A 12303-nucleotide genomic window follows, 5' to 3' on the forward strand; every position below is an offset into this window, starting at 1 on the left:
GTAGTCAATAAATCTAAGCTTTATGGCATATGCAAACAGCTGTGTGTTGAACACTGTGCTCCCTTGGAAGGTGTAATGTAGTGATGGAGACTTCACGTGATTGTCTTGTGGATCACCCTGTAGTCACTGTGTACAGAGGGAGAATATACTTTGTATACCATATCTTTGGTCTCATCTGGCAGTATCTGTGATAGTGTGGGCTAATAAAGTTCACATGAGGAATCTTATAAACCACAGTAAGGATTGAAATGGCTGGAAGCTTTTTAAGAAAGGAACAAGAGAGAATTGTATTAGCTAAAATTATTTAATATCATAGGTGTATAAATAAATCAAACCACGAGGTCCTCAGTATAAACATTCAATTCACAAAATACAATAAATAATTAAATTAAATGAGACAATTGGTATAATAATACAGAAACCTCTCAAGAAAAGTAAATATTATACAGAACTGTATATACCGTGCTAAGACACATATTGAAGTGTCCACAATGGACACTTATGACCAAAATCATAAATATATTGTTAAACCTCCCTGGGAGGTAATGAGCTTTTATGGCTTACCCTATGTACTCAGCTACTAAGAAACGTTCTTCTTCTAACAATGCAGTCAGTACAAAGAGAGTTCACCTTACAAATAAAAACACATCAAGATTGTTTCATGTCTGGAAACGTGGTAACTAGTCCTCCCAACATAAGAGTTGGGACATTGTCATATTATTCTCCTGAGAATAGTGTTGAAGAACAAGGTGATGTCCTCTTGAAGACTGATCTGTCCTTCGCTGTTTTCTTGTTCTTCATTTGGGATTAAAATAGTACATCCTTGAATAACACACTCAATCTTTCATAGCTGTCACAAATCGAAAACTTAATAGGAGGCCTCAGCATCGTGTGAGTCTTAAGTGTATTTTAAACATATAGAGAGTTCCAGAGTGACTGCTGGCACTGCCCAGAGGAGTGGCATCAACTAAGAGCAACTGCGATAATGTTGTGATTAATTTTTCCCATATGTCTGACTGGATTATCGCTTAATACAGTTTTCTCCAGGACTTAGGGACAATTAGCCCTTAAAGATCTAGATTTGTTACAGCTTCTTGCTGGTTTGTTTGTTTGTTCAGATCATGACTTCAGCATTTTGACTAAAGTTACTCTGCAGATAAGAAATAGTCTTACTTTACAAACGAGTATATTGAGATTCAGAAAACCTACCAACCAATCTTTAGCCACTACACTTGTTGTGATGTGATCCATCAATTAAAAACAGTGGGGCAAGTCACTAAACAGAAATAGCTACATTACTTAGTTTGTTACATGCTGCCTTGCGTGCAAAAATGAACAAACAATCAAAAAAAATCAACTGTTTCAGTGTAGGCAGGAATAACCAGTTAGCTTATGATATTCTGTTAAGGAAATGGCAATTTTTCTCTTAAGAGATCCATCTTAAGTTAAAAAAAAAAAGAAGTTAAAGCAGTTAAAAGCTGCTTTTCAATCTTTTATAATGACTGCTAGTAAATATATAATGTGCAGTGTTCTCTTAAAGCATGCTAATCACATTTCACCTCTGCTACGTAATTGTAACAGGGTTTTGTAAAAAACTAATTTGAATGCACATACTGAATTACTGGAAAAGAGATTTATGAGTAAAAAAATGCCTACCTTATGTTTTGTAAAAAAGGAAGCTCTTTCCCCATGCATACAAGGGTTAGTTCATTTTTAGAATGTTAATTTTCATTCAGAAATGCAGAAACACTGAGATATAGCGGAACATTACTCGGAGGAAAAAGTTTTTCAAACAAATAAAAGCAAAAGATAAAAGAAAGACAATCCGAAGCGAAATTGTCATCAGCCAGAAATAAGGAGATGGAAAGCAAAAAAGAACTGACTGTGGAAACTTTGTTCACTGTTGCCCTGAGGATCTTCCTTCCTTCTCTTAACATATGTATGTTTTGAAGAAGTTCACATTTCAGGACAGTAAAAATGTGGAGGCAAAAAAAAAAAAAAAAAAAAGCTTTTTCTGTTAGTTTTTCTGTAGGCTGACAATTGTAAGAAAGGAAATGTTTTTAATAGTGCCTCTCAATATTTCTGGAGATAACTAAGCTTATCATTTTCCATTCCAGTTTCCTTTTTATACTGTATTTCTACTAAGTAAAGAGAAAGTCAGATGGAAGGTTAATTTTTACTGGCAGTCTTTACACTCCCTTCCAAGAGCAGCGTTTTGTGGTTCTAATTTCTCTTTGGAGGGTAAATTAACTGCTGCTTCACAAGGTACAGAATCATGGCAAGCAGAATATTGTTGTACATAATTCAGTTGCTAAAAATTAGTTCTAAGTGATGTGATACTTACTTTTATTGAAAAATAAAAAGCCAGTGCTGTCTCTGGCCAAAGTTTCACAGAAATGTACAAGGTGCAGAAGCTGTACAGTGAAGTTTCCACAAAAACTTGACAGGTTTTAAAGAAAAATTTGCTATTTAAAGCATTCTGGTGAATCAAGAGTGAACAGAAGAAATAGTGTTATGGTACATGGATATAAGAGTAAAATATTCTGAGGAAGGAAATACGCTTTTGAGAAGCTTCACTCTGAATAATCATCAGTTACTGTATTTGCTGGATCTCTTGCAGTGGCCTGTCATATCAACCATGAATTTATCTTAGCTTGAAGGAGTCGAGGTGGAATTCTGAGTCCTGAGAGAAGTTTTTTCCCCAGAGAATTCTACAAGAATTCTGCATCTCCACTTCAAGAATTTGAGTTAGCCCTTTCCCCGTTGAAACCAGGGCAAATGCCTGGTTAAGTTCAACATGGAAGCATGTCAGATCCATACCATACAGTAAGATTTGTAAATGTTTTTCCACTCTTTCTGTGATAGTTACATGCAGGATATTTTTTTTCATAGTCAGCTAAGATACAATCTAAAAACTTATAAATAAAATTGTGTGTGTGGTATTATTGTTGAAGATAAGGAAATCAGTCCAAGTAGGAACCTGAGTCTTCAAACATACTGGTAACTTTTTGTCTGTCTTCTATAAAATGTTTCAGTCACTTATGTATGAGATTCATTTGAGATGAATGCAAAAAAAGACTAGCAGCCATCTCATGCATTTCTAGTTCAGCGTAAAGTGACAGTAAAGTCCCACAAGTGAGCCTTGTTTTCTGAAATCACGGAATTTCACTGGTTGGAATTTCACTGTGAGATGAGGCTAGGATTACTTTCAAATCAGCATCATTCTTATGCTTAGCCATCCAAATAAGCCTCCTTTAAATTCTGGGGAGAAGCTTTCACTTACCACACACACAGCACAGCAAAGTAGCAATGAGAAATATTTACATTTTTCACAGTCTTAAATAAGATAGTGTCTGCTTTAAATAGTAGATTTTCAGTAGCCTTCAGCTCTGGTGTATCCACAGTTCTTGAATAACTGTGAAAAAAATGCAGTGTTAGGAATAACAGAAAATACAGGTATCAGTGCTTATTTACAGAATGTCAGAAACCAGACAGGAGGATCCAAATCTAATTGATTACCTTTTGCATCAGTTTTGAAAAGCTGTTCAGAAACTCTTGGGGCTTTTTTCTCTCGTAAGACTGACATGAAGACTCACAATGCTGAAAGATAAAGCAGAGCATGCCACTTTGAAAGATCTGACCATAATTGTAAATAATACTTAAAGACTTCTTATTAAAAAATCTAGCTGATTGTAATCACAGCCTTTTATGAATAGTAAAACCAAGACATGGGCTGTTTCAGAAAGGGATTGAAAATAGTAACTACACCTTTCATTCACAATTTTTGCAGTGTTCCCTGTTCTTTTGCCCAGTACGTCACATTGTTGTCATCATTAAAGTGCATACATGCAATTGACTGAAAGGATTGGAATGAATTTCTCTTGGAAGTGCACAAAAATTGATATTTTTTGTTTCCAAAGTAATGAAAGATTGATCTGATTTTCTAACAAGTTTGGCTCTTACGATTCTACTGTTAGAGGTGGTGTCCGTTGCAGAAAATAAGGGGCAATGATCAAGACTTTGAGCAGTGGCAGAAAATACTACCTCTCCAGAGTCTGGCAAAATGGGTCTTCTCAAGATCTTCACAGTTTTGGTGAATGTAACATTTACTTGGCTGTTTTTTGGCTGTAATTTCAGTATGCCATCCTGGAAGCAGGTCATAGCTGTGAACAGGCATCCATCCTAGGACAGGAACAGAAGGAACAATTTTAAAAGGAACATCACCACACATGTGTTAAGTTGTGATTTTTGTTCAAAATTAAGAATCCAAGATCCAACAGTGCTTTTTTTTAGTATAGTTTTAGATACACGAAGGATCCTTTGATTTTCCCATTCTTTGATAATTGCTTAAGTATTTCCTCATCAAATACGTGCCTAAAGTCTCCCTTTGGATATTAATGATGACAGCAGCCTGCTTTTTCTCTTTCATGGTGTGGTTGCACATGAATTTTTATTACACTAACAGGCTACAAACTCTCCAGAATCTCCTTTCCTGTGTGGTAGCAGTTTTCCTCACTAGGCATACAACTGTGGAAAATACCACCAAAGCCAACCTATTATCAACATAAAAAGAAAAGCAGTGTTTACTGAAGCCCATTTCTAACGCGTTTTCCATTTTTCAAAGAAACACACACTTCAAACTGCTGATTATGCATATTAGAATGGCTCCAAAGACGTCATCTTTGTTTTGCATACCAACAGCTACCAAAGCTGAATCTCGTCTGGTTTATTAGATGCCACTGCAGTGTGCTGCTTTTGCAAGGACAAGGCAACCTCAGTGTATGTTGTCTATAGCAAACGTTAATAGCATCATCTTATGTTGGTTAGATACAACATTTTATTTTCATTAAAAACCACGCTTTTGTGTTTGTTTCAAGCTTCTTACCGTAACCAGACTTGCTTACTGGAAAAAAAGTACTCTTTTTTTCGACAGATCGATTTTCCAGCTGAAACTGAAAACATTTTGTGCCTCATCCGTGATGAGCTGAGAAACTAGCACTTCTCATATATGCTGCTTTTTCTTTTCTTATTTTGCTGAGTTAACAGTTAGCTGTAGGAAGGCCAACAGTCAGAGGGCCACAAGGATTTTTGGTATGTTGTGATGGGTTCAGCATTTTGATGAAGAGGCATTAAAAAGTGTGTACCGGTGGTGAAGTCTGAGGGGCGCTAGGTAAATGTGTAAAATAGCTGTGCCAGAAACAAACATTCTACACCTGACTAACTTTACAGATTACCTTGAAAAACCTTTGCTTCCTGAACTAACAACAGCAGTTAGATGCTTATGTGATTTAAATGGGCACTGTGCCATTGGCTTCAGCTGCACGGTCTGTCTCCAAGGTCTATCCTATTTTCCCTCCAGTCTTTTGAATCAACTCAGTATGAAGTCTTCCTCAGCTTCAGTATCTTTTCTTTTGAGTTTGTATCTTCTGCTATCTTTAGCCTTCCACTACTTTATTTTTTATTTTTTATTTTTTAAATCTCACTTGAATGTACAAGGAAATGATGTGGGATTGCACTGGGGCTAACATTCAGTCCATTCACTGGTATCTTAAGGAATTCAAAACCAGTATTGATAAACCACTGAATTTTTGATGTAATGAAAAATTGTATTCTTCCTACGTATTGAAGGCCAAATTCAAGTCTGCCATAAGCAGGTTATCGTATAAGTAATGCTATGATATTCAAAGTGCAGTTTTATTAAATCTAGTTTTTTTTTTTTTTTAATTTATTTTTTTTAATTAAATCTAGTTTTGTACATTAAGGTGTAACTGCAACTTTGGTGTGCTATAGTTTGTATAGAATCATAGAATTGTTTGAGTTGGAAAGGAACTTTAAAGGCCATCTAGTCCAGCTCCCTTGAAGTGAACAGGGACACCTGCAGCTACGTCAGGTGCTCAGAGCCCCATCCAGCCTGAACTTGAGTGTCTTGCCTCTCTGGACAACCTGTGCCAGTGCTTCACTACCCTTGTTGTAAAAATTTTCTTCCTTATACTCAATCAGAATCTCCCCTCTTTTGGTATGAAGCCATTTCCCCACATCCTATCACAGCAGCCCCTGCTGATGAGTCTGTCCCCATTCTTATAGCCTCCCTTTAGATACTGGAGGGATATATAATATATATAATAGAATAATAGAATATATAACATATGTGTATTTGGATAATTCAATACATGTAAATTTCACTCCACAGAATAAAATCCTTTTCAGTCTGATTGCTGGTAATAATTACTGTTAACAATTACTCTTAATAATTAGCATTATCTTTTCATCAGGGATCAAACCTGTATCGATCTTAGTACCTTCCAAAATACCTAAATTCTTCATCTGCTATACTTTTTGACAGAGGTACTCGGGACCTCCCAGAGCCAGCCTGTAAAGCTCTGTGCTGCAAATGAACTGTTGTCTTCCTTCCTGGTGTTTTTCAAGAGAAAAAAAAGCAACAACCCGATGAAGTGATTAGTCACTGGGTGTATTTGCTTGTTTCAGAGGTAGCAGTAAACTCTGCAGTAAAATGATGGCTAACCATCTGGCTCTTTTCACTTTGAGGGTGCGAATTAGAAAGAGGGCTAATGAAAAAAAAACAACATCGGGTGCATTACTTTTTGCATTGCAGTTGTTTCTAGCAATCAGATAGAATGGAATATATCTGTTTTGGTCATGCTTCTCTATGTTTTTTGCAAGTCAAAAATGCACCAGCCATAAATCTTAGGAGGAGGCTAACAGCTTTGTGAAAAGAGGTGAGTTTTTTTCCTTTCTTCTTGCAGTTTGCAAAAAAAAAGTTTACAGCCCTGAGTAAACACCTTTATATTCTGCAAGTGTTTTTTTTTAATATGCATGATGATTATTTTTACATCTTGCTTAAAATCGCTTTCTTTCTGAAATAGGTGTCCACACCCATAAACAAACATGATGGGTAAATTTAAGATAACAGATAACAAGGTCTTCATTGCATGTTGGGGATTATCAAAAGAATGCAGAACACACTGAGTTTCTAAACTTTTAAGACATGCTGTTATTTTTAGCATTTCATTATGCTGTAAATCCCGCATCCTGCCAGTATGTAGATACGTGCACGCTTTCTGTGACTCTAGCGTAACTTAATACATATGAGAAGTTCCTGACTTCGAATAATACATAGTATCATCATTTTAAAAATGTATTAATAAATATTGGTATAAAAAGAAATTTGCGGAGACCTGCTGTGGTTATTTTAACAAGTTATAATGTAAAGAGAATACTTGCAGAATGCAGCTTTGTCTCCTGGTCTGTGTGGTAGCACACACTTTGCTCGCAAGTAGTCTGACAGAAACCAGTGTGACTGCATGAAAGGAAGTGCTATGTAATATAGCCTTACAGTACCACTCTTGACTTTTATCTCCAGTGGGAGGGAAAGGGGATCCCTTCAGACTCCGTTCAGCAGTGTTGCCAATGCACCTGGAGCTCACGGTAGCTGGAGGTGCTTCATTGCCCAAAAACTGCATCCTCAGGAGCATTGCTAGTCAGGCATTTTTATACTCATGGCACTGAGTAAAGGGAACACTTACAAATTTGAATGTAGATGTGCTAGAATGCCCAACCTAACCTAACCTATCACTAGCCTAATAATTAAGACTGCATAATATAAACACTTCCAATATGAAAAATCCAGGAATAAGGAACTTCTATCAAAGCATCTTCAAACATAGATTAGCTTGTACTAAGAATTCTAGGTCAGAGATTTGAAAAAGAAGGCATGTCGATTTGTCAGTGGAAATAACCAATACAAAATGCATTTGATATAGTTAGAAAGAAGTGTTTAACCGGTCTCACCTCAGGGTTTTCTGGTGTATGCAGCAATTCAACATCCTACAATAAAACAAATCTAAGTTAGAAAAGTTTAGCATTTGAGCAATGTCTCTCAAAAGATATATTCAATGCATAATACTTGAAAATAATTTCAGAATTAGGACAAATGCTCTGCTTACCTTATCTTTCACTACATCTTTTAGATGGTCAATTGTCTTTGCAAGCTGTTTGTATTTCATTGCTTTTGGTGGAGCTGCAGTCAGCACCATACTGGAACAGAAGAAGAGCATACAGAAAATAATCATCCTCTCCATACTCTGATGAGTTTTGTTGTGTTAGGAGCAAAGTTGCGCTATCCAAGATGAACACTTCAGTTTGAGCTGTGCTCAGGTATGCCACATACCTACCTATATATTGGTCTTTGATGCAGATGTAAAACCCACCCATTTCAGTTTGGAAAGCTTTGAAGAATGGATTAATGAGTAACCCTTTTTTCTTTTCCATTGGCTAGGTGAGTTTGTGCGTAGGGGGGCAGGGATTGATGGAGTGAATTAAAATATGCCCCATCTGCACATTGGACAGGAAAAAAAGAGAAAAGGGTGAATTCCCATTTTCGCTTTGAGTCAAAAAATGAACGTAGTAAAAAGTAGATGCTTAGAAACCACAGGCCCAGGTAAACAAAGATTCTGCTTTTTTTTTTTTTTTTTTTTTTTTTTTTTTTTTTTTTTAACTCTTCTTGCAGCAAAGAATCTCTTCAATCCAATTGAAAATCATCCATATCATGCTGATGAAATATGGCAGGACTTCTTTTCAGAACATTAAAGTACTTATCCTACTTTTCTTTCTAGCTCCAGAGGATATGTAGCTTGATCCAGCTGATGTCCATGAACTGTCACCTTTACACTCATGCATGGTTTCTGCAACAGCTGTGGATAAAAGGTCATTTTAACATTCAAGCTAGCTGATGTCTACTTTTTACTTCAAACTGATTTCACATATTTTAACAATGTGCTAGTGAGTATGTGCACTGGGGGCTGAAAGTGCATTTGCAGGGGTCTGACTTCATGGAGATGCATTGCCATGGGAGAAGTGGATTCCTATCCCATGCCCATTGCCCAGGTGGGAACAATATTGCAGGATCGGTACTAAGTTGTCAGTCCCTCAGAACGTTATCATGTTGAGACTGTGACTGAGTGGATACGGCAGCTAAACATGTTCAGTTATGTTTTGTCACAGTTAGGCTGTGGAAGTTAGCTTTGCATATCTATGCAACCCCTTCAATGGAGATGTGACACTGAGACTAGAGAATTCTCTAGAGAACGCCGAAATGCCTTTGTGCGGTGTGAAATAGATTAACAATGCACTTTACAAAATTTAAAGGGAGAATAAAAACAGTGGAATAATCTGAATTAAGAAATAAGTCAGATTCCTGTGATTTCCTTCAAAATTGTTGCCTACTGCAATGAAGTACGTATGCTACTTCTGAGGAAGCAGATTTGAGATTATTACTTGAAAGACACATTAGTGGTGGGAGCTTTTCCAAGGGACGTCAGTAAGGAATGTTCTTTTATGGGGGTACCTCAGTTGTCTTCTTGCTAAATGGGTGCCACGGTATTTATAGACATTCCCAAATATACTCCTTTTTTTTGTTTGTTTGCTTGCTTACTATTTGTTTATTTATCAATTATTTTCCTCCAGCCTAAGCTCCATTTTCATGAGAGAGTAATCTCACTTATTTGCACTGAGCATACAGAGCAGCGCTGTGTGAGCACTAGGGACTTCCGTGCTGCCACCTCTGGGAATCTTTGCAACACCACTGCTCCTAACACTTCATTGCAAGGAGGTAAAATGCCTTTAAATGTCTGTTAAATACTGTCAGTAATAAATGGTTATCAACACTGTTGTATGACCATTACAGGTTGCTGTGTAGAACAGGTAGAGGGCAAATAAAATCAGTTGAGCACCTTCACTGTGATAAATAAAAAGGTACCTAACTGTCTTAAATCTTGGCCTCTTGAAGATTTTAAAGCAAAATAGAAGGTGTTTGGACTTCATTTTGATGTTGTCTTACTTAGAAGGCTAGTCTGTGTAATAAGCTGGCACTCTACAAAATGCTTCTATTTTTATCTGTCAGGTGGGTCAATCAGACACTCAGTTGGGATGACTGATTTCTGTCTATTTCAAAATCTCTCACCATTTAATGTGGTGTGTTTGTTTTCTGTATGCAAATGTTTATTCACTATAAACAGTTTATAATCTTTCAGCAACTGGATAGCTTGGAGGAATAGATTTTAAAGGTGTATGCATGTATGTCTACACAAATGCACTTATGCTTTCATGTACGTACAAAATGTCTTCTGCCAAAAGGGGCAGCTAATCACACCTGACAGAACAGGAATCCTGAGAAATGAAAATGGAAACAAGATAGAAAAATATTTTCTTTTAGCACAGTCTAAAATATAATTTCATCAATAAAAGGTAGTGCAGTCATTATTTTTTTTCACTTGTTTTGAAGGACATGTTTTGTGTTCATTTTAGATGAGCAGCTTAGAGGGACTGAAGTGGAGGGAATCTCAGTTTTTATTCAGAAGTTTTTAATTTACAGCTAACGTTCATAAGTGGAAATCAGAAGCAGTAGAGACACTTTGTTTGAGAAACCATAACCAGTACTTATTTTTATCCCTTCTTTCACCTTATTCGTGTGAATTTTTGTACAGTTTGTTGTTTTCAAATCTATTGTTTAACACCTCTGTGAAGCTGCTGAAGGGATGAAGAGATTATTATTGTGGTATTGTTTATGTGAAGCTGATACTTAAAGTCTGCTCCTCTTTAACCTAACTGAATCTTCATCTTCTCTGTAGGTTATTGACAAGTAATTTAGATAAACATACATTGTATTCTCAATACGGTTTTCGATAATGCCATTGGAGCGTTCATAGTTAAGGAGCAGACCAGTGATATGTATGTTTCTGCCTTTATTTTTAGTGTTTCAAATTTGAATTTTTTTGAGAAATTTCTTTGAGCCCAGCTTCTGTAGGTAAACATTCTAGCTTTTATTTTAGGCAGCTTTATTTGGTTGATAGGTTGGAAGGTTTCCATTTGGATGTGAGATTGACTCTGTTAGCTTATTAGATGGTTGGCAGTTACTCATGCAAAAATGCCACTGCGTTGACCAGACAACTTCAGGACCACTCAAGAACTTCAGTTAATGCTGTCCGTGAATTTTCAGGAACTCAGGGCTTGAATGGGCAACATAGAGGCATCAGCTCCTATCGACTGCCATGACAATATGTCATAATTATTTAACTGTTGTCTTTACTTCCATAGTTGGTTCTTAAAGTCTCTATGCTTAGAAATCAGAGACATTTTTACTTCCAGCCTTGATGGCACCAACTGTTAGCTTAGTCACTTCTGTTCTTACACTGATGCTGTCATTCAGCTTAGATTGTTTTCTCTGAAAACTGATGTTTTCTCATTTGCTTAGCTTAGAGAGAGCAGTCAGACCCCCTTGGGCCCCAGACTAAGCACACTGATGCCTTTAAGTGTCCCTGTCCTCTGATCATCCCATCCATTCTGCTCTGCACACCTCCATTGGTTTGGCAGACACCTCCATTGGAATGGTTGATAATATTCTGGATGAGGTCCCAACATCTCTCTGTGCAGGAGCTATAATATTGTATTGAACCATCTGGATGTGATTCACTTATTACTGACTAAAATTGCATTTTTGTTGGTCCTTGATAATTTGTTGGACGTGAGTAACGCACAGCTACACTGTGGATATTACTGTGTCACTGGGAGTCATTTGCAGATTCCCAGGACTGTACTCTCACACTTGACCATGTCCTACAGCTGTATAGAAGAACCATACCTGTGTAGCAAACAACCATTTTAATTGTCATCTTTTTTTTTTTTTTTTCTTTTCCTAAAGTAATAATTAAGGGTCTAATGCACTGATCAGAGATTAAATTAGAGCAGCTTCTAGAGATAGTCTGAAGAACAATGAGACAGTTGTGCATGAGTGGTCCTGAGATTGTCGCTGTAGGAAAGAAAATAATTACAATGGCAGACAAAGGCAGCTTTAAATTCCCTGAATCAAGCTCAAGCATGTTGAGAACTGTTTTAAAATTCTCTTCTTGTTTAAAGGAGGCTGTGTCATTGCAAGCTTCATTTTTTAAAAAAGAAGCCGTTTTGTTAGACTCTGGTTCTCCACATTCTGGAATATTTAATGACATTGCAAACTAAGGGAGAACTCTGCTGATAGATGCCAGGTTGTGCATGCTGCATGTAGTCCCAAAAACACTTTTTATATCAATGCACTGTAAAAGGCAGTTTATTATATCAGAGGAGACGTTAATGTGAATGGTAGGTGGCAGTTTCAAAAATCCCTGTCTATTTTACAGTGGAACCTTATGTGTGAAAAGGTACCTGTAAAACAGCATCAGAGAGCACTTGGGCAGCAGGTATTTAGTGAAGCATTGTCACTTAATACCCAGAAGCATCACAAAAATTTGGCAG

The 12303-nt window shown here is 36.9% G+C and overlaps 2 protein-coding genes across 2 annotated transcripts in view; one reads left to right on the plus strand and one right to left on the minus strand.

Annotated features, from left to right (window-relative positions):
* ADAD1 (adenosine deaminase domain containing 1) overlaps positions 1 to 12303 on the plus strand; it is a 98028-nt gene that overhangs the window by 47245 nt on the left and 38480 nt on the right. Inside the window, exons 16-20 of the mRNA XM_042812453.1 lie at positions 6614 to 6737; positions 7989 to 8175; positions 8297 to 8458; positions 8634 to 8724; positions 9484 to 9628. The gene's annotated coding sequence lies outside the window, so the exon portion shown is untranslated. The remainder of the gene's footprint in view (positions 1 to 6613; positions 6738 to 7988; positions 8176 to 8296; positions 8459 to 8633; positions 8725 to 9483; positions 9629 to 12303) is intronic.
* Positions 2940 to 8222, minus strand: IL21 (interleukin 21). Its single transcript, XM_042812395.1, has 5 exons — positions 7965 to 8222; positions 7810 to 7845; positions 4045 to 4182; positions 3520 to 3600; positions 2940 to 3415 (listed from the first exon to the last, which is right to left on the minus strand). The coding sequence occupies exons 1-5, from the start codon at positions 8097 to 8099 to the stop codon at positions 3374 to 3376; spliced, it is 432 nt and encodes a 143-aa protein (XP_042668329.1). The 5' UTR covers positions 8100 to 8222; the 3' UTR covers positions 2940 to 3373.

This window comes from Centrocercus urophasianus, unplaced genomic scaffold (assembly GCF_019232065.1).
Source record: "Centrocercus urophasianus isolate 14NV4802_14NV808 unplaced genomic scaffold, USGS_Curo_1.0 seq_13, whole genome shotgun sequence".
NCBI lineage: Eukaryota > Metazoa > Chordata > Aves > Galliformes > Phasianidae > Centrocercus > Centrocercus urophasianus.

Coding starts and splice junctions, on each gene's coding strand:
- IL21 (XM_042812395.1), bottom strand. CDS start 8,099: ATGGAGAGGATGATTATTTTCTGTATGCTCTTCTTCTGTTCCAGTATG. Junction 3,601..4,044: donor TTTTGCCAGACTCTGGAGAG/GTAGTATTTTCT, acceptor TTTATCTTTCAG/CATTGTGAGTCTTCATGTCA. Junction 3,416..3,519: donor TTTCAAAACTGATGCAAAAG/GTAATCAATTAG, acceptor TTTTTTTCACAG/TTATTCAAGAACTGTGGATA.